The 22232-nt window shown below is 37.3% G+C and overlaps 1 protein-coding gene across 1 annotated transcript in view; it reads left to right on the forward strand.

Moving 5' to 3' along the window:
• The first annotated feature begins 410 nt into the window (after window positions 1-410).
• LOC124169218 (aquaporin-7-like) overlaps window positions 411-22232 on the forward strand; it is a 77178-nt gene continuing 55356 nt past the window's right edge. Inside the window, exon 1 of the mRNA XM_046547741.1 lies at window positions 411-1161. Coding sequence (XP_046403697.1) covers window positions 1075-1161 — 87 coding nt within the window. The 5' untranslated portion in view covers window positions 411-1074. The remainder of the gene's footprint in view (window positions 1162-22232) is intronic.

The following is a 22232-nucleotide window of genomic DNA, read 5'->3' on the forward strand; positions in this document are numbered from 1 at the left end:
AATTCATGGCTACACTTTCAGTGCTTTTTACTGAAGCAACGGGCGCTCATAATCACCCTCCCTAGGTGTGTGAGAGAGAAGCAAGCGGAGGAATCGGTTGGATGATTCGGCGCGACGGGGTGTGGCTGGTGCCCAAAGCTGAGTTTGGACAGGAGCATTTGACATTTGTCCAAGGAGAGGGGTGGAATGAATATAGGAATGGGCTATAAGGGGGGGATAGATTGTGGTAGCGATGTGGGGGTTGAGGGGAGGAGGAAGTAATACCCCCCACCCCTTCCCTCACATTGCGGAGGGGTGGGAGGTGTTGGGGGGGGGAGGGGGAAGAAGAGATAATGCTTCTGTGAGGGGGTGGGGGAGGTTAGGAGGGGGCGAAGAGGTGAGGGGAGGGTTGGAGGAAGCGGCGACCGGTCTCGGCGAGGCGGGATCAGTCGTCGTCTGCCTCCCAACGCAGCATCGACTTCTTCCTCCGTATCGACCCCTCTTCCACACGCGCGTGCCGCACGCTCCCGACGAAGTCGGATTTTAGTACCGCAGCCACCCTGGGCGTCACCACGCGTCCTGGAACAATTTTTCCCACGGGAACACCTTTTTCAAACACTGAAAGAGCAGTGCGAAAGCATCGCAACATTCTTCATGATCGCAGCAAACAGAAAAAAAGGGGATATTTATTCGTGATCTCAGCACCTCAAGAGAAAAGAACAGTGCTATAATCACAGAAGACCGTGATCACGAGATTGAGGCAAAAGGACAGTTGCTCTGTTTGAGTGCATGAAAGGACAGTTCATCGAAATCACAGTTTATACAGAAACAGTTCTCAAAGAGAATAGTTCAGTTTAACAATCGCAGTACACGTCCACCTCTTAAAACGCAACAAAGGAGCATCTCCGCTGGAGACACGGTTTGATTGTTGCGTCTGCTAAACGAAATTGTCGATTGTCGTCGACGGTTGTAAACAAATAAACAGTTTTCCCGCCAAGCGCTCCAGGTGGAAACGTCCTTGGAGTGATAGGAGGGTGTGTTCCGAGCTGGAAGGAGGAAGGATTTCGTAGAGCAGAGAAGAATTAAGGGAAGAAGATGGACAAGATATCGGATAAGTGTCGTCTGCAGAGCCTTCCCGCCAGGGAGTTCTTCGCAGAGTTCTTGGGAACGTTTGTGCTCGTGGTGAGTAAACGCACAACACTAATTGTCTGTAAAATAAGCAAGATACTCGAGTTTGAGGACCTCTAGCGTCTAAACGAAATAATCAATTTTAATGCAACAAAAAGCATACGAAAGAGAATTTATTTCTACGTTGTATCATGTACTTTAAAAAATCTTCGGCTCGATAGTATTTCCTGTACTTAATGTTTTCTCAAAAAAGTACCTGTTTTTTTGCGCGTAAAATCGAGTTGCTCAAATTTGAGCGCTTGGCATTCCATTGGCATTAGTTTTTGTTCCTATATCTTGCAATTTTTTATATAAAGAAGGCGCATCTATTATTAGTAGTCTGCTGAAAACAAATTGTTTATACCACTAAAATTAATGGAGTTGTTGTAAACAACGCAAACCTCTGCTAACTTCGAAACCAGTGGGTCAATTGGAAATAATAAGTACTGTTGTCTTCCGTAGTATGTTAGTAATGCATGTACGTAGATCATACACGTTAAAAGTCAGCAGTATATTCAATATCTTTTGATATTTATTTTTGTTTTGAACTCTGGTTGTATGGCGAGGCAGGCCAAAACAAAGGAACGGAAAAGAGCATTTATAATTATTAGATCAGTCCAGTGGCACCGACTCCATGGGGCCTGAGGGGGCCCGAGCCCCCTCTAAAATTCGTTATGGGTGTGAGGAAAAAACGTGTCAGGCTTGTCTATTTTACCCGGGGTGTCCAGATATCGAGATTCGAGTTATCAGGGATTTAATTTTGATCATATGACTCTTCTAAAATGCTTAAAAAACTTAAAACTAACTACTTATAAAATTTCCCGGGGTAAGATCCCCGGTTTGGGGCCCCCAATATTTTTTGTAAGTCGGCATCCCTGGATCAGTCTAAAGTTTAGCATAAGTTATGTTCTCTTAAGCCTGAATCACACGATCATTTTTTTTCGTCGCGAAAGTGATCACTATCGAGATCACTTTTCCCGTCGCGAAAAGCAATCGCTCTTGTGATCATTTTTCTGAATCACACGGTCACTCCCTCCGTCGCTTTTCGCATCATTTCCAATATCACAGCTCGTTGTCATAGGACCCACATCACGAAATTATATAGCGTGTTTGTTTATTTATGCCGTTCCCACATTTGTCAAACGTGGCGCTGCAATCACACCATACGGTCATGCTATCTGATTGGCTGATATGGGGTTTTAGTGACGGTTTTAGCGACGGAAAAAGCGACCGGACGAGTGATGAAAAATAGCGATGGGAATCCACATCGCGATCGCCATCGCGAAAAACAATTGCCGCCGACGATCATTTTGCGCAGTGCTCGCGATAGTGATCACTTTCGCGACGAAAAAAAATGATCGTGTGATTCAGGCTTTAACATCTCGAAGGTTTATTGTGCAGAATTTTTATTTCTAATTAACAAATAGTTAGATGAGATACGGAGGAGACTGATGGCATGGATGGACGGAGTTCTTAGCGGGGAGGGGATGTAGAAAACTTTGTTAGAGGGTAGAATGTTGGGTAAACGAGGGAGGGGACGGAAAAGAATAGGATTTTTAGATGGAATGAAAGGGAGTATGCCTATTTGTGAATATTTTTGTAAATTGAAGAGAGAAGTCCATGAAGGAAAGGGAAAATGCCAGAATATTTCTTAAATACTCAATGCAAACCTACCTTAATCGGTAGAATATTTTAATAATAATAATTAAGTGCAAAAGGCGTGGTATCCAAGTGATTAGAGCGCTTGGCTGCTGATCAAGGGGACCTGGGTTTGAATCCCGGGTGAACCTTTCGGACGAAATCCTCCATGTGAGAGACGACCCAAGGATAGTAACTGGCCACCCTACCCTCAATAGTTGATATTCTCACGTTTGTGGGAAATTTTGGGGTGAGCTTTACCCTCACCTAACCACAGCAACCTTCGAGTTGAATTTTTGAGTAAATGAATGAATAATTAAGTTACATACCTTCAGCCGACGTATCGGTTTTCATTATAACTATCATTAGGACTTTAGAATTTTTTTCCTCAGCATAAATATTTTGGGAATTTCTAGGGTAGAGAATAATGTTAGTTTGAATGCCTGATTAATTTCTTGAAATTGGTTTTATAAGTAACTCTGTAGTTTTTTCGCACCCAGGAATGGCACATTATCAACGTACTATAACTAACGTAACTATAACTACTACGTGTATACGACGTACGTTATTATAATACAATAGTAACTAGTTATTATTTTCCAAGAGGAATTAGGATTGTTGAGCCGTCTCCATAAGTATTTCCCCTACTTAAACTACTTATATTTAATTGAGAAAGTAGCTACGCTGCAAGTGTTTTTTCATTTGTGAATGCGGTTACGCGCGTATTCCAACTTCACTAATTTAATGATTGTCTTATGTAGACTCAACTTGCTTTAACTTCCAACACAGGTGGACCAAACATGAAAACATTGTATTTTTACTTTATGTGGACGTAAACGACTCTTCTGCAAATATTCTCCTTCAACAACCTCGTCTAGACATAAATACTACAGTGACTATGGTAGGCGAGATGTAATGGAAAATGTTAGTGTACAGTGGCAGGATACTTGATAATAACTTATCAGTGAAAACGCGTCTTAAACTAATAAAAATCTATTGAAAAGCGCCATTTTTTTATTACATTAAACACTACAACAAACTTAGTGGAATGCTTCAAGCATTTAAAGTGGCTATTCTATTTAGCTGCTAGTCACTACAGTACAAACTCATCAAATAGAAATCAATCACTTCAAAGAAAAGGTAGATGAAAGGAAACGTTAATAAAGTTACGAAATAATTCTGGAGACATATGGAAAAGAAATTCCAGGGAGACTCAAACAGAAAAACCGGCAACTCTATAAGCAACCTGCAAGAAAATAAAAAAGTTAAGAATATTAAAAATAGAAGTGTACTGCGGAAGATTTGCGATTAAAATGAATTGTATGCTTACAATAACGTTAGCAAATTTGAATTCGTATTCCATAATGACTGTTAACTATTCTTAAGTGCTAAGTAATACCCTTTGAGTGATAAATTGTTAATGAAAAGAGCATTATCTACATGTAACTTTCCATGTAATTTCCATGCGCAATATCTTATACAAAAAGCTTTAAAATTAAACATTATCGTTGCGAATCGTAGCGTCACGTCGGTGGACCTGAATTGTGGTAGCTTAGGAAATTGTTGACAAAAGAGATAAAAATGTGTGAAAAAAAACGAAATAAAAATACATTTATTTCGTTTGACCGGCATCCACTGGTATCAATAGTGACTGCAAATCGCGTGAGTAATTATGTGGAAGAATGTTGGCGAAAAACGTACCTACTATTCGCATTATCTTTATTTTCTATCCCCTTTGGTAGCAATCAAAAAATTTTCAAATGTTTCAGTTCCTCCGACGATTTTCTAAATAAAAAATACAGTACGAGATAAATGCAACGTTGAAATTCTATAAAAATAGTATTTGAAAAAAAAAGACCGCATGGCTGCTTCACTGAGGACGACAACCGATTAACTGATAGTGCAGGAGTCGACAATTACGGAGAGAATTATTGAGAAGAGACGTCTCCTGGTTACCGTAACCCTGAAATGATTCAACCAATCAATTTTCGTCGGAATAAAAAATAAAACTGGAAAACTCTTCCTCACGACTGCTTCAACGCCATAACTTTTAGGGGTGGAAAGAATTTTCAAGTATTAAATAAGTTTGTAACCTTGTGAATGCACAAATAAAATTATGAGACGAATAAAACATGATTACTAATTTGGAAAGGTATACAAATATCTTTCAAATTTTCGAATATTGTATTTAAGGAATATTTTAAAAATGTATCAAGTGAAAGAAAAACGTGTATCACGCAGTGTTTTACTGCAGGAAAATTTTATAAAAATTAAAATTAGCCATGACAGGAAAATTTGAAAGCACACTGTGAAACGATTATTATGTGAGCCTATATCTAAAATTCTAAATAATCTTCACAAGAATCGAATATTATCGGCAGAAAATGGTTTATTAATGGTTTTAAGTTAATAAAAACCTGCAACAAGGTACTCGATCAACTTCAGGAAAGTATTGAGTGCTTAGACGAAGAGTTAAGACAGCTGAAACTAACTTTTTAAATGGTGGCAAGTTGTTATTTAAATAATGATTCCATTATAATATTCTAACTTCATGTTCATACATTTAAAAATAAATAATAGCAATTTCTTAAAGCGTTACTTCTTCAAATAGTACTCAATAATATTTTCAATAATAATATTATTAATAAAGTTATTATTATTTGGAGTAGAATCCTGGTCCACGGGGTGAAAATGTGATACATATTATTTTAGGCAATGTTCTAAAGAGGTACCATACTTTCCGATTCGACGTTTATTTCTTGCTGATTCACATAAACAATATACTGTGCAGAAATTCCTCAGGGAACAAAATCATTCGCCTTGATCGGGATTCGAACCAAGATTTCCACTTGAGTGCTTTAGCCATTTTAGCTATCGAAACGACATTGGTTTCACTGTAAATTTAATAAGCAGTTGGAATAGCCTCAAAGTTTTATTTCCCTAATAATAAAAGGGCATTTTTTACAATTCTACCTCACTGGGCGACGGTTTCCTTGACAACGTCCGTTGCTATGGAGGAAGGGTGTTGGCATCAAAGTCTTTCAGGCGTATACTATTGTTGTGAAGTAGACCGTCTCCACGGAAGATAAAAAAAGAATATTGAGATCATAAACTAATGAGATATTTGGGCTCCATCATCGATTTGGTAACTTAAAAACCTATGGTACAAATCTTGGGATTGGGATCTTTTTCTGCAAACGAGGGAAACTTTCCGACCTTAGGCAGTTTTAATAGTAGATTATTAAGACACGTTTCCCTGAGCTCTGGTCCTCATGCATGCATTGGCAATCTCAGACGATGTAAAACTCCTATCTACTCGTATAGAAACTAGGTTCCTGTGACGTCACGTGGAGTGGCATCGCATGGGCGCCTATCTGGCCTTTTTCAAATGCGGTTAAAATTGACCATTGCCAGTCGTCTAAACTGGGATTTCTAAAACCAAATAATTTGTATATTATGGATACACTAATGGTGGGTAACGAATCACAATCGATGCCTTTCGTTTTCTTTGATGAAGGAAACTAGCCTATTTCATCAGTTACCAACTTAGGACTCCCTTGATGTTGCACTCCAATTTCACCTTAACTGCAACGTAACAAATCATTACTAGTAAAAACTTTCGAAGGCAAATTTAACTTGAAGACAAATAAAAATGTTCATAACCATGATGCAAGAAAAATTCCAATTATTTAACCAGCGCACACAATCTTATTATGTTTAGCAAATGGCCCACACATATGGCTTGCAAATTATTTGAAAATTTGCCAGTTGAAATTTAAAAAATGAGCAAAGACTGGTGTGTTTTAAAATTTAATTGAAAAATATTTTCTTGACAACGGTTTTACAATGCAATAGAATTCTTGTCAAATGACTGATACTATTACTGTATGCTGTTTAACTTTGCTAATATGTAATGCCATTTTATCGCATTTAGCTTATTTATTTGACGGGGCCTATACATTTAATAACATATTAGCGGAACCAATAAATCCATCTATGTATCTATGTATTAGGCCTAGAGATGAATTCCTACCGGGTAAGGTTTTAAGCTGCCGAAGTTTCGATGACTTTTCTACCCTTCTTTCTCCGAGTGTCATGTCTTTTCTCCCGAAAAATAAACTCACCGGTAATGTAGGCTCTGCATATTTCATGGCCGCAAAAACAGGTTAATGGATAAACTTTATGTGGTAGCAGGTGGACTTTCTTCCCTGCCACTTTAAAACTATCTACGTAAATCATCTTCACTCGCCTTCTTCTAAAGGGGACTACACATTTAATTTCTACGAGAACAACAATGAGGCACGTAATATCATGGGAACAGTAGGAAAGATTTAAATCTTATCTACCCCTGCTTAATCTCATTTTCCATTTTTAGTCTTTCCAGGTATTGGGTGACATTTTCTTGTACATATGTGTATACACCCATGTTCACATTAGCTCTTTCTCAGTAGGTTTTCGCAGTTTTTTTCACGCTCCCCTTTTCGTGTGGGCGTTTTCCTGTTGTGTTTTTTTTCAATAAGGACGAAAGTCAATATCCTCAGTTTTTTCCCAAGTTTGTTCACTTCTCTTTACTCTTGGTAACTGTAACTCAGTTCACCTTGAAAATTGTGTGTTGCTTTATTGAAGCATACTTCTATCTCTCTATGTCTCTGATTGGACTTCATTTAATGTCAAGAATGAATTAATAATGCATTAGTATGCAAATATTTATTGTATTACGAAGGGTTGGATGGAAGTTGGGGCTTTTTTGTCCCAATCTAGCCCAATGAAGTTGAATTATTATTACACTAGTATTAACACTTTCTTAGACTATTAATAAATTCATTAGTATTAGGAACTTTATGATTAATAAGGAAATTAATTCCCGATTTTGTCAGTTCGATGGTGCGCAAATTACGCACTCTCGGTGATAACAACTTCCATTTTCAAATCATTGCGACGTTTTGACAGCAAACCTTTACGTTCATGTCTTGATGTTGGGTATGGATTCCTAAAATTTCGAATGACTGGAATGTCCAAATTAGATCTTTCATATTAACTCTTCACATCAATTCACGAAAAGAGCAATACTCGCTTTATAAGGAAAGAATGGGATACGCTCATAATACGGAAAAGCCGTGAAAGACTGGCGATAGGTTTTCAATTCATGCAGACTCTCCCAGTAATCCTTTGTCATTTTTTGATATCTAATTTTAGATATTACAGCTTTTTGTGAATTTTGGTTAAATTTGCCAGTTAATTCATTACTATAATACGGATTTTAGTGTTTAGGACCTTCAGTCTAATATTGATTAGAAAATTAATTAATTGTTAAATTTCAAAGCAAATAACAAATCCTTGCAACAAATCCTTTTGTTAGTTGTTTGGTGCACATAATACCCCCTTAAGCAAGAAAGCCATTGTAACTGCATAATCTGGCTGTTATTGTACTGCATAGAGAAGATCCTCTATCACCGCTAACCTGTATCTCAAAATAAAATAAATAATATAGATGCAAATATCTCCAAATACTATCCCACCTTTTTTTTGTAAACGCCTTGAGTCCTAAGAATCCATGCTAAATGCATACTGAAGCGGATGGTATATGAAAATGGATGAGTGATATGATGACGATAATTACATAATGGTTTATTTTCTTCCTTGGCTAATCCGATCAATCGAGATTTTTATATCTAAAAAGAGGTAATAGAAAAATGATCAGAGGATGTAAGCCGTATGAAAACGTCGAACAGAAACACGTCTTTTGTTTCGCCAGAAATGGAAAATTTCGGAACAATCCAAGAGGACCCTCAGCACATATTAAAGCCCTGAAGAAGTTATTATAAATATACCGAAACGTTCGAAAAAATTTGCATTTAAATTATTCAAGATCTACACTCCAAGACGAATTATTATTATCAACGAATATCAGATATTGACATTTTCGGGAAAATTAAGTAGGCTTAATTTTCTCGTGTAGACCTGCTTAAAGGGACACTGCCACTACTATTGCCAGCTGATAGTTGCCGAGTCAAAACCCACACCGTGTGTAAGAAGTTTTATTAATGCCGGTTGCGATGAGTGAATTGGTTCGTGGGAAAGATCTGTGCATTGAGTTAAGGGGGTGAACTGGTGAATGGACGCGCGGGGGCTCATGGGAAAAGAGGGGAGAATAAGAATGAAGGCACGGGATATGAATGCGAGGGCTGAAGGGGGAGGGATATAATGAAAGAAAGAGCCGCACGAAGCACTCCTGAAGAAGGACACGGAATAAATCTTCAAAGGAAAGCTTCTTCTCGTATACATTCAAAAGACACTCTCACGTAAGAAGAGCACGAAGGAATCAAAAAGCTGTGATTTAATGTCTCCAAAGATTTCGATAATATTACAATCCATATAATTATAATTATAAAATTGCACATAAAAATCATAACACTCTAAACAAGCTTTTATACACAGAAATAAAAGCAGGAACCCCTAAAAATCTGAAAAGTATTGTAATACATAAAATTTCATGCCTCGATTGTAACACTTGCTATATGGAACAAACATCACAATATTTAAAAAAAACAAGATTTCACTACCCAAGTCATCATTAAAAGGTGGTCTAATCCTGTGTGCCCTTGCTATCCATAGCATAAACTTTGGCCATGTTTTCGATTTTGACAACGACGAAATTTTAGTTCATATGGGTAATTTGAGAAAAAGACTGTTTAAAGAAATAGTTCACATATCTAGATCAATAAGCAGCTGTAATAAAAAACAGATATTGAAAACCTTAGCAAAATTTATTTTTATTTAATTAATCGAAATTATTGGTAACTAAGCTAGGTAACAGCTTATTTACCTACTATCAATAAACAAATACGTGCAATACTAGGGTATGTCAAAATTTTTGTGTATTCTCTTCTAATTAAAAAAAATTATATTGTTATATAAAAAACTCTTTTGTAGCCTTTATTTATGTATCATTATTGTATTTTATTGTGCCCTCATTTTTTTATTCATAGCCCTGAGGAAGGTTTTAAAATAAACAGAAACGTTGGAAAAAAAGTTTTGCATTATATGACCTATACAAGAGGAATTTTTGATCATTAATTAAAAGAGGTCAAGACAAGAGAAAGAAGAAAATCTAATTATATTTAAAATAGGATGTCTGTTTGTTTGTCTGCTATGCGTTTCCATACGGCTGCATGGATTGCGATCTAAGTTAGCAGAAATGTAACATCTCATGCTCACAAAGACCTTAGTGCTACTTTTGGATGCGTCCGACGCGTTCTTTGCGTCGTTTTTTCTTTACCAAACCTGCAAGTGCACTCAGCGCCACGTAGCACCCATTCCCCACCCTCTTCTTACCTTCCCACTGTCCGATAATATCCCCATTCATTCTACCATTCTTGTATATTTTTGTGCGAGGTTTGTGCGAAGCGTAGACCGCATTGGTGACTTCCTGTTCCAATTCTGCCTTTTCCCGCCACATCGCCTTTTACAGGTAAATGACCCACGAACAAACCTGCTGTCCTTTTAACCTTAAATTCCGACGGAACGTTTTTCCTCTTACGTTCATTCACATTTTCCCCATTGAGAGGTCAACATGAACATAAATTTCAAGTTCTAAATTTCCCCTTCTCTGCGTACCTACCTTCCCGAGCAACGCCGGGTGGCCGGTAGGTATATAAATAATTTTTGTAAAAAACATCGTTTTTCTCGCGACAAAATTACAATAAACTTTAATGTAAACAAATTTGTTTCCATGATTTTCCACAATTCTCCTTCCTTTTAATGATCGCAGCGCTGCCATCGTATTTTGGTGGCCATGTTTTGAAATAATTTCCATATTTAATTTTGAATTCTGAATAAAAATTCTGGACGCAGTTGCAATCATAAAGAAATGTTAGAATATTGCACTGTTATCTGGCTCTGAGCCATCCTGAAAATCTCAGCTCGATAGCTAATCGGAAAGTGGATTAAAATTGAGTTGCAAGATTAGACCCGGACAAGATAACGAACAACAATGCGAGTTTATAAAAACATTGTTAAAAAATTCCCCTTTCATCAAAACATAACTTCATCCACATCTACATACTACCCTGCAAGCCACCTCGGCAATAGCCGTCAGTAATTAGTAAAAGGAGATAGGCAAGTGGTAGGTGTTGCTAGGACCCTAGCCGTCATCTAAAAAAAGAAAGTTGTGTGTTAGGATGACTTTACTACCGAGTCCAGCAAGCACTTATAAAAGTCCTTATATTGCCTGGGGGTACACGAATACCCATAAAAAGATGCTACTTGATGAACAGTAAAGAAAATTGGCTTGTAACTACAATTGATCCAATTACAGTTTATTATCGTAACTTCGAAAATTACGATTGCATAAAAAATAAATTCAAAAATTTTATGCAAGAAAACGGTAATAAGGAAGGACCGACATTTGAAATAAATAAAACGGTAATTTCTATTTCCGAACGTCGGCTATACACAACAAACACGAACAAAATTTTCCGCGATATACAATGATTGTAATATTAATGGCCTCCGCAAATGATTTGTATGAAAATTTTAAGCAACAATTGCTTTATTAATTTTTAAGCAACATCTTTATGAAATAAAAAATATTACACCATTTTATCCGACAAATACAATTGATCCTGCTATCATCTGATCAGGTGATTCGAAGCAGCTTTAGAATTTCTTCAGAGCTAGATTTTGTACTTACCATTATATTTTGGCGAGAAAAGTTATATTTGAATTCAAAATTTGGCCTCATTAAATTGAACGAATATTTGAAACCCTGCAATAAGATGACTGGGCGATCGTAATATAACGATTCCTACACAGCCAGATTCCGAACGTACAGTTATATTTGCGTAAGCAAAATAGTCAAATCCAAAAATGACGTCATTTTATTCAATAAACCAGCGGAGTAAGCGATTCAAAACAGAGCGCTTTAGAATTTTTTCAGAGCTAGATTTTTAACTTACCATTATTTTTTGGGGAGAAAAGTCATATTTAAATACAAAGTTTCACGCCATTAAATTTAACGAATATTTTTCACCCTCCATTAAGCTCACCGGACAATTTTAAAACAAAGAGCCATAGAATTTCTTCAGAATTAGATTTCAAAATTTTTTGAAATCACTAAAATTATATTTTGGTGAGCAAGGTCGTGTTGAAATCCACAATTTGACGTCATTTAATTCAATAAATATTTTTAACCGTGCAATCAGCTGACCAGCGATTTAAAAACAGCGAGCATTTACAAGTTGCGCAGGAATGTCTCTCTGGATCTTGGCAACGATTCTAAGGGATTCTAATTTTCCATCCATTGCACATCGTCCTTTGTCCTGCCTAATGCACTGCGCTAAACTGTCTAAACAGACAAACATCGCGCTTAAATTGTCGGTTGCACAGCGACGTAAATAAACCTCGGACGCTGTTTCACGAGCTATCCTAGTGGACACTGACAGAGATTCGATCGAACCAGCTTACTAGTAGTTACGGAAAAAATGCCCATAGAAATCGATTTATCGAGAAATCGATTTTTAGTCGACTTTTCGACTCAAATCAAAATTTGATCGAAAGAAGTTACGTAATAGGTACGAATATTTTCATTATTACTTTGTCTTAAAGGGCAAGATTCTTTCGTGAAAATTTGCCAATAACGAAGATTCGCAGCCATAAGTCACTAAAAGTTATAGCTAAGTCTTATGTATTCTGATTTTGATTTTCTTGCCGAATAATTTGCTGCTCAGCAGCCTAATTAGGCCCCAGTAGCATCTATCCATTTTTTTCATTCTATTTTTAATTTCATACTCTTATTTATTCATACTAACTACTGACTATGCCTGAAAACTATGTCAATATTTTATTTATTGTATTTAATTTTTAATTTTTATGGATTTGCTTCCGGAAGAGTATATTTTTTACAATTCCATCAAAATGTCTATCAAAGTTTTCCCTGAGATCCTTACACCACAAGAGCTCTTCCTTGAAAGCGGTTCGTGAGTGTTTTGATTCCAAACGACCGTCATCTTTTTTATTAGGCCGTTTTTATGTCTTTCCCACCACGCGCGGAGAAAGACCGCGGGTCGATCCAAGTATTTTGAAAGCATTGGCTCCCACCCTCCTTAATGGAGGGGGTTCCACTCCCCTCTATCTTGAATACGTGGGGGCTGAATGTTGGGAGGAAGAGGTTAGCTGGAGGGGGGTTCTTTTCGGAGAGTGCACTACAGCCACCACTCTTCCAACCCCGGAAGCACACCCCCATATCCCCGAGAAGGCCAGTCAACCCCACCCACACCCGTATCCATAAGGGGCTTACGTATATTTTTTACCAGGGATGTGCTAGTAGTATTCTTTGATCTCGTTTCGAGTTGAAAACTACTCGCGGGTATCGATTCGAGTCAGAGTATGGTAATTTCTGGACCAGGCAATACAACAATGTATTCTCCACCATATTCTCATATTTCCCACCCCATAGTAATTTTTCTATTCTGAACTGAACTATTAGCTTGATGTAAAAAGTAAATGATAATAAGGACGTTAATGGTAATTGTGTCAACGCCGGGAAAACAGGCATTTTCCGCCAAAACCTTAAAGTCATATATTTTTCATTATTTCAGAAATCTTATCAATTTTTACCTATTCTCCCTGGGTTTGAATAAAGAGAGTAGGGCAGGGTACAAAAGTATCACATAAGTAATTTTTCTATTCTGAACTGAACTCTTAGCTTGGTGTTTCAATAGCTATCTTTAATATACAAGTATACCCATGTTCTTCGTAGCGAATTACAGTGAAAGGAATTTGAAGCCATTGTTGAAAGTAGGAATAAGTAATAGAAGTGGGCGTGAATTGGTGGAAATCCATTATCGTAGGAATTTAAGAAAGATAATAATTTGCTTATTCCACACGATGATTTATTTTGTCCATTCACGGTTTCATTGCAGCGAAAACTTTTCAAGGATACGCTGAAATGCCACATTGAAAATGTGAACCTTTAACAAAACAACGGATGGACAAAATAAATCACCATGTGCAAAAATAGAAGTTTTCATTCCTTTAACCCCCGCGAAAGTAAGAATGTTCAAAAAGACGGGTTTGGATTTACTTTCGAATCGAAGAATTGAAGGAATCTATCAATTTTGAAGATGTTTTTCACGGTGGAAATTATTTATAATACACATTATTCCTAATTAAACGGTCGCATATAATATTTTTACTTGTAGTGTTCAATTTTTTAACTTTATATATCATCTTGAAATGTTCATAGTGAATCAAATTGACAATTTTCACCACTAAGCTTTGTAAATATTGAATCACACGATCATTTTTTCCATCTATTTCTTGTGATCTCTCCAATGATTGTGGACAAATGACCGTTTCACGTAGTCATTTTCTGCGGTGACTTCAGGGATGGAAATCCTATCCTTAGCAACCTTAGGTTGAATATTGATCGACTGAATTAGCCTTCAGAGCTTTGCGATTTAAGGTAGGCAGAGCGGCATCAGCTGAAGTCAAGTGATGTATTCTGGATACCATTAATTTACGCAAAGAGTCGCTAAAAATTTAAATAAAAGAAAACATAATTAGTGAAATTTGAGTGCAATTTTGCACTTCAGTTCAATGCAAACGTCAGAAATGATTTTTAAAGGCAGGTATTTACAGTAGTCAACTTGACTAGTTTCAACACTGCTTCCAACCTTTGCAAACTGAACTGTTGACGACACACCTTGACATAATTTTCACAATCTAATCACAAAGCAAACCCTAAATAAATATAGTTATTGTAAACAAAAGATATGCAAGGCGTGCGTAAAAGCTGGGAAACTAATTACATATGCATAATTTAGGTGAAGCCGATGTAGTGATTTTCGTTATGCGATGCTGGCACAAGGGATTCCCACCCATCTCCCCAGTTTCAGGCAGTTTTTCGCAAATATCTTTCTTTATTTATCATGAAATCATACTTTCCCGTACATCTATAAAATTTTCACAGCATTTTGCATCTAATGAGTGCTGTCTTAACAACTTCATGCTACAAACAGCTTCGATTGCTCGAAAAAACCAATATTCGTCCATAGGAGCCCATGTTTAATTACACTAATTTTACCGTCAAATATCTCAAAAACGGCATATAGGATTCCATTTTTCTTTGTATCATTTAAAGCGCGTCTTTCAAAGAACCTCTGACCAAAGTTCCTTCATATTCTTGTTACTTTTACGGAGGCGCTCATAACTATGGTGAATTATCCATAAGATTCAAACTTTTGGTACCTTTACGGGCTCCATTGACATACTTATTACGTACGCAAGTATTAATTAAAATAAACCATTTTCTTCTGCAAAGTCCTAGGTTCTCACTAGCAAATACATTCCTCCTGACCATGATGTTGAATATCTTGTATGATGTGAGGCAGGATGTGGTGGAAATTATTAATATTAGTAAAATTAGAAATTTCAATATTTCCACTGAGTTTTATTATGGCACCACGCGTTTCGTCGTTGCAAATAATGTTGTTTGTCTAATTTTACTAACATGATGTTGAAGTTTGCTTAATAAGCCTCAACAGCGTTCTAATACAGAACGATTTCACACAACTCACAGATCCCTCGATATCATTTTCTTATCAGCCACTCTAGAATACGGTAAAGGAAATCCAAAGATGCTTCCATTGAGAATTCACGTACACACTTTTAACTCCAACTAACAGACTTGCTCTCTTTTTGATGTAGTTTTTATTGACTTTTTTTTTAGCTTTTCTCACCTTTCATGACCTTTGATTCCATAACTGCCGACCTTTCTGCTTCGGCTGCCTCGCCTTCGCTCTCCTCGCCCTCTTTCTGGTACTTCACTTGTTAAACGCTTTGCCTCCATATTCACATCTCGTGTGGTAGCGTGCAGTGAGGAGTCAGTGCATAATGTGAACGTGTCACGAATTCTGTCCCCCCCCCATCAATATTTTCCGTCGCGGGTTCCGCTATAATTCCTTCGCGCTCATCTTTACGGCTGCAATTGAACTGGAGAGAGTTGGTTATCGGCCTGCATATATCTCAGTTTATGGCACACCGGAGTCCAATTCCTCACTACCCTAATTCTTCTCAACTTTTAATGACCGCGGTGGAGTTGTCGCATGCTAACCACCTTGGGGTCATTTGCATAAGCCTACGTTCGCGTAGGATACCGTGCATCCAATGTCACAAATGTGAGAACGAAGATTTACGCCAGTTGTCATTAGTTACCATCGTCACAGCGACCGACGCGGTAGTAACCGGGAATGAAGAAGGTCAATGTCACGAATTTTTGGCTTGGAGATTAGAATTCCTCGCCCTACAATCGGTGGGCTACGAAGTATAACTCAACCTCATTCAGAGCCAAATTTTTGGCGCAGGACTTAAAGATTTTATTACAAAAACCTAGTCGACATTGGACTCTAGGTTCAAAACTTTAAGGCATAAAATAAAATACTCCTCCCGTCAATAAATCCAGCGCAAATAATTTTTATCGCTGAGCATAAAAAATAAAAAGAACATACAAATAATTAAAACAAATTGAAAATATTCAGGCGCAGAAATTTAATTACAAACAACGTATTCATTTAAATTAGAGGGAATCAATTAAAATCAACGCATCAGTCAAACGCATCTAATATACATGTTTGGAGTTTCTGCCTTTTACATAGGTGAATACATTACTTCCCTAACATAAAAATCAACAAGCAGAGGCATTCTTGTAAAGACCTCTACTGCAATTCCCTGTCCCCATGAACTGCAAAATGCATCACTTGCAGTTTGATTAAAGTCTCTACACTGGATTCACTTCCCCCGGTTGCCTCATCTATCCAGATCTCACGCGAGAGCTTTCCATCGTCTGGGCACTCAAAAGCATTCCACACTCTTTTCACTTTTATAGGGCCCATTAGCTCCATTGCATTCTAAACCAATCTATTCAACCATCTATCCCAAACTGTCACTCTTAGCTCGTCCACAGACCACGTGTCCAATCCAATTCTTTCACTCTAGTTTGAAATGCATTAACCTACGCGTCCAACGGTGATCGAATATCGCGAGTTTTTATCGAGATTTATCGGAGAACTGTTTCCATTGAAGACTAGTCTCAACCTTCGGGAGGTCTCCGAGACCACAGTCTCCATCGTCTCTGTTTTCGGTCTATAATCAGGCAGTCTATTACAGTCTCGGTGCGGTCTGGTTGCCTCATCTATCCAGATCGCACGCGAGAACACGAATACTAAAAAAAGAAGATCCTCAATTTGGCCTTTAAATGCGTTGGCACACATCGTGCAATTAAATGAACTTACAAAAGTCGCCACTCGCGTCGCTGACGAACAAATTGATCCGAGTTTCATGCGGAAATAAGATATAATAGGGGTGTTAACCGAAATTTATAAAAATGATGATGTTATCTATCAAATTCATACATTTTTCACTGCCATTCCTCTCAATTACAAAACTTATGATGCAAAATATTGGATAAAAGTGGATCGCATTGCACTCATCACTGCGGTGCGGACATTATTGAAAACCGATTAAAATGCGATCGAAGAGGCGAGAACAGAAATCAGCATTCAATGAGATGGAATTAGGCCTCCTGTATGCAGTCCACTTGCAAGAGAGCTTACCATCGTCTGAGCACTCAAAAGCATTTCAGACTCTTGAACTTCATGTGGCCCATTAGCTTCATTGTGTTCTAAACACATCTATTTAACTATCTCAAACTGTCACTCTGAGTCCGTCAAGAGATCACGTGAAAACCCCAATTCTTCCACTCCAACTTGGAAGGCTACGCGCCCACTGGTGGCCATAGTATATCGAGACTTTATTACGAAGTTTATCGGAGAACAATGTCCATAGACTAGTAAAGTTGCGGAGATTTATCACAACAATGTGCTTACTGAGGGAGAAATACTGAATATTACGTCGCCAATGAAATGAAAAAAATTGATTGCTTGAGGCGTAACTTGGTGAAAGCGATTCATTATTAAAATTAAAAAAGAAGAACTTTGTGCTTTCACATTAATATTTATTCACGACCATGGTTTCAACGTTAGACGTCATCATCAGGTGAACTCTACAGAGGTCCATCACATCCTTTTATACCAGGCTAGGAGGGGGATATAAAAGCTGGTATAAAAGGATATGATGGCATCTAACATTGAAACCATGGTCGTAAATTTGTGAATAAATATTAATGTGAAAGCACAAAGTTCTTCTTTTTAATTTTAATAAGAAAAAAAATTTGTTCTATTCACGTCATCATCAGATACCTTGATCTGATGATGACGCCGTCAAAGGTAGGAATTGGTGGAATACAAAAAAGTTTTTTTCATTTCATTAACGTTAAAATTAACGTCCACGAGGTTGAGCCAGAGAATATTACAGATAATTACGTCGCCATTAGTATTGTTACACCAATCCCACAATCAGAAGAGCGTAATTGTTCGAATTCTGAAAATAATTCTTTTTTCTCCAACTACATATTCTTAGCATTTCCTCATTAGTTGCTCCGTCGATCCTTTTTATCGTTGTTGGGTAGCACCACAACTCGAATGCTTCTACTCTGTGTCTTCTCTGCACCAGTCCACGTCCAAGTCTCACTCCCATAGAAAAGAAATGCTTCCTGTGAAGCATGTTTTGAATTTTTTCCTTGCTTCCATACTTATATTTTCAGATATAAGAAGATTCTCTTTGAAGATAGCCCTCCTCGCCTGCACTATTTCACTCTTTCTTTTTTGCTCGTCGTTGATAACTCGTCTGCCTAGGTAACAAAACTATTTCACCTCTACAAACTTTCGCTATCCTAGTTTAATGATCGTACTAGCCTCCTCTCTTCTGCTTCATACTAAATATATTATTATTTAGGTTAATTTTCAACTGATATCTTGTTTATCAATTATAAAATTTTACGTTTTACGTAGTTGTTTTATTTACAACATACTCAGTTTAAAAATATTGCGCAAACAATTCATAAAATAAAGACGTCGGAAGATAAAAGTGAACCCGACCCTTTTTTTGAAAGGGTTAGAGTTTTTTTTCCTTTCCATATTTGTCGAAGTCTCTATTAAATCTCAATAATTGATTCCTTACCTCTATAGCCTAAAGATTTCCCACGGAAAAAATGTACCATGTGCCTAACGAATTTTCTAGTTATGATACCTGGTTACTTTAGTGGAGGATAGAAGTGGGGACGTTATAGTTGAAGTCTGGCCCGGTCGGCGATCGCCGATGGCCCCTAGCGTAGGGGACCCCCCACTAGGCTCGCGTCTATCACGAAGTGTACATATGAAAGGTGTAATAAAAAATACTCAGTTTACTTGAACCCCTGCGAATTTGAACCCAGGCTCCAAAATTTGAATGCTTGAGTGCTACCACTGAGCTATCGACTATGATGGGTAACGAATCGCAATCGATGTCTTTCCTTTCCTTTGATGATGGAAACTAAGACGTTTTAGTGGTGGTGGAAAAAAAAGACATTCTAAATCCATCTGTTCTACTCTCTATCTCTCTTATTTTATTTATATGATCTTCCGTAGTATGTTGGCGTCCGTAAGATATTGCCAAGTTCGTTAGAAAAGATACTGCTCTTGAATGTATCTAAAAGGTTTAGTCTATTTTTCAATCTACGGTCCGATAGAGATTCCCATCCGAGTTTATGTAAGAGGTCAGTTACACTAACAAGACTATCGTAGCGACCTTTCAAGTACCTGGCAGCTCTTCTTTGCACGCGTTCTAACTCTGTTATTAAGCCTTTTTCATGAGGGTCCCAAACACTGGCAGCGTATTCTAAATGGGGTCTAACGAGGGAGAAGTAGCTAATTTCTCTCACTTAGAATTTTTGTCGAACAATTTCCGTCGAATTACAAATTTTTCTTTACATTTTTTTAATGTAGTGTCACAATTGCGTCAAAATCAATTTCCGGATTTGCGATTCCCTAAATGTTTCCGGAATTCCCCTGTTAAGAGGGCCCCCAATGATCCCAGAAGGCCCCATGAGTTAAAAGTCGTCCTACAGCCACCTTTCTGGACCGGCATCAGGCGATGCACACGACATAATGAAGACGGATGTTGTCGCTGAAGGTATCTTGGCAACGAGACGGACAAGCGTCGAATACCAACGGAAGAAGAGAATCTCTATAGCCACCGATCGCTCCACACTCCAAACATTTTGCCCCCGACAGAACTCATCACCGCTACCAAAGCGAGGAAAAAGAAATGCAGTCCGCATACTTGGTATCTACACAGGCATCCCAGAACAGGCGCCACGAAGGTAATACAGTATATTCTAACTGTATAGGAGGTCGAACCGTTCAATTATCTCGCGAGTACCATTTCTCCAAGTGAAATACACGCAGGATTTAACTTAAGGTTCTGAGAAAACGACTTTCCATTGGGAATGTAGACATTTGAGGGAGAGAAGATTCAAGAGGCACAAGTTTATTTTCCTCTAAACAGAGTTCAGAACAGAAAATGATAAAATAAATATACAAAAATGTGATGGCCTATGGATACGAGTAGAGCTGTGCGGGAGTCTCGTCTCGGCGGTCGAGACGAGAATTTCATTTCTCGGCATTGTCGGGACGAGAGTCTCGCCTGGGTCGAGAGTCTTGACGAGACTCGAGAAGTCTCGCCACTTCGAGATTTCTCGACACCCGTCGAGACTCCCGGGTAAGGCGAGAATTTCCGATAAATACCGCAATCAGTCGATGATAGAGTTTACTAAGGTATCCCTTATGACTTTTATGGATTTATTCACACTATAAAAATATTTTACTTAATGATTTACCCTCTGCATCCAATTTTTTAAAGAGTGTGCATGATGCTAATAGAGTTCCCAACGAGGGATTTGGGAAAAAATTATTTCCTTTTCCTGACCTCAATATTCAATATTAAATTTGAATCTGGGAGTGAAGGTCTTTAAACTGAAATGCAAAATTTGCCAACGTTTCTGTTTATTTACAAACCATTATCAGGGCTTAAAATGGAATTGAGCATGTAATTTTGATACATAGACATTTTAAAGGGCAATATCAATGTTTCTTATTATAGTAATAAAAAAGAAACATTCACTTGTAAATTAACAAAAAAGAAGAGATCATTGTCTAATTCCATAGAATTTTATATACCTCTTTTCAATGTTTATTTATGGTAACTAAGGTTCATGGTTACCTGTCAATTTTGGTAAATTATATAATAAAATATGCTTAAGTTGTCAAAGTCGATCAATATATTACAACTATTTTTGGTTTCGGAAATATATAAGATGTCTAAAAATAATATTCACTTAAAGTAGTACCTAGTTTGTTAAATAAGCTACGAGGTGTCAGTGTTGTACCTTATATGATTCTTTCTCTGTAGCCCTGAATACGGAATTAATCAAATTTCGAATCTTTGGCATACAGTAATTCTTTACCGTCCAAACTGATGACTCAATATTTTTAACGGACACATACTATCAACAAAAAATGCTTTTCTTTAACGACCATTAACGTGTAAATATGCAGGGCCAATTATATATTAATGAGGGATGTAGTGTTAAACAATTCTGAACACACACAGCACGATTCATTCGTAAGCTTTATTTAACGATGTGCATAACTTCCTTCTGTAATTGCTGCCGATATTAAGAGACAGCTTAGATATCCGTTGGCGTATCTGTCAAAACTGCCTTACCTTATGAGTGTCAGGAGAAAATTTATATTTCAAAATCTTTCATTCGGTGTTTTTTTTCTTATTGACTCTTCTCACAACTTGGCAGGAAGTTCTCTCCATTTTCTTCTAAAATGTAGCATTCCAGGGAATTTTAAAATGGGATTAAAAAATCTTTCTTGTCTTCGTCTAAAGTTTTGTAAAATTAGTGTCCCAAAGACGGGTTGTAGTGATTAGAAGAATTTATTTCTCGAAATCTCCCATTCAATGATTGTGTTTCTACTGATTCATCCAATAAATAGGTCATATATTTTCTTTATTTACTTTTAAAAGGCAGAAGTCTAGGGAAAATGTGGAAGGGTGCCAAATTCAATATTTTCTAAAGAGATAGCATTTTTAAATTAGTGCCTCATAGAGGTTTAATACGTTGCCATGGATCTCTGTTACGGAAAACACCACATATATATTTCCAATTAAATTACAACCGCTTATACATATTTATATTGATGATTTATTTAGGTCACCGTCAACTATCTTACAAAAAAACTTACGCTGTTGAAATATTTACGAGAAGCCGGCGGGTGGAAACTTACATGAAAGAAATTGGACAAATGCTGTACATACGGGAATAAATGCTGCATAATCTAATACGGATAGTGTAAAATGCTATGAAGAATGAGAAAAAGAAGAATTAAAAGAGTTTGAAAATATTAGCCCACAGGAGAAAACAGTAGATAACTGCGCCAAATCAGTCTTAGATTTATATACCAGTAGTGATGATCTTTCATTCTAGAGGAAAAAGCCAGAGATAT

This window comes from Ischnura elegans, chromosome 12 (genome assembly GCF_921293095.1).
Source record: "Ischnura elegans chromosome 12, ioIscEleg1.1, whole genome shotgun sequence".
NCBI lineage: Eukaryota > Metazoa > Arthropoda > Insecta > Odonata > Coenagrionidae > Ischnura > Ischnura elegans.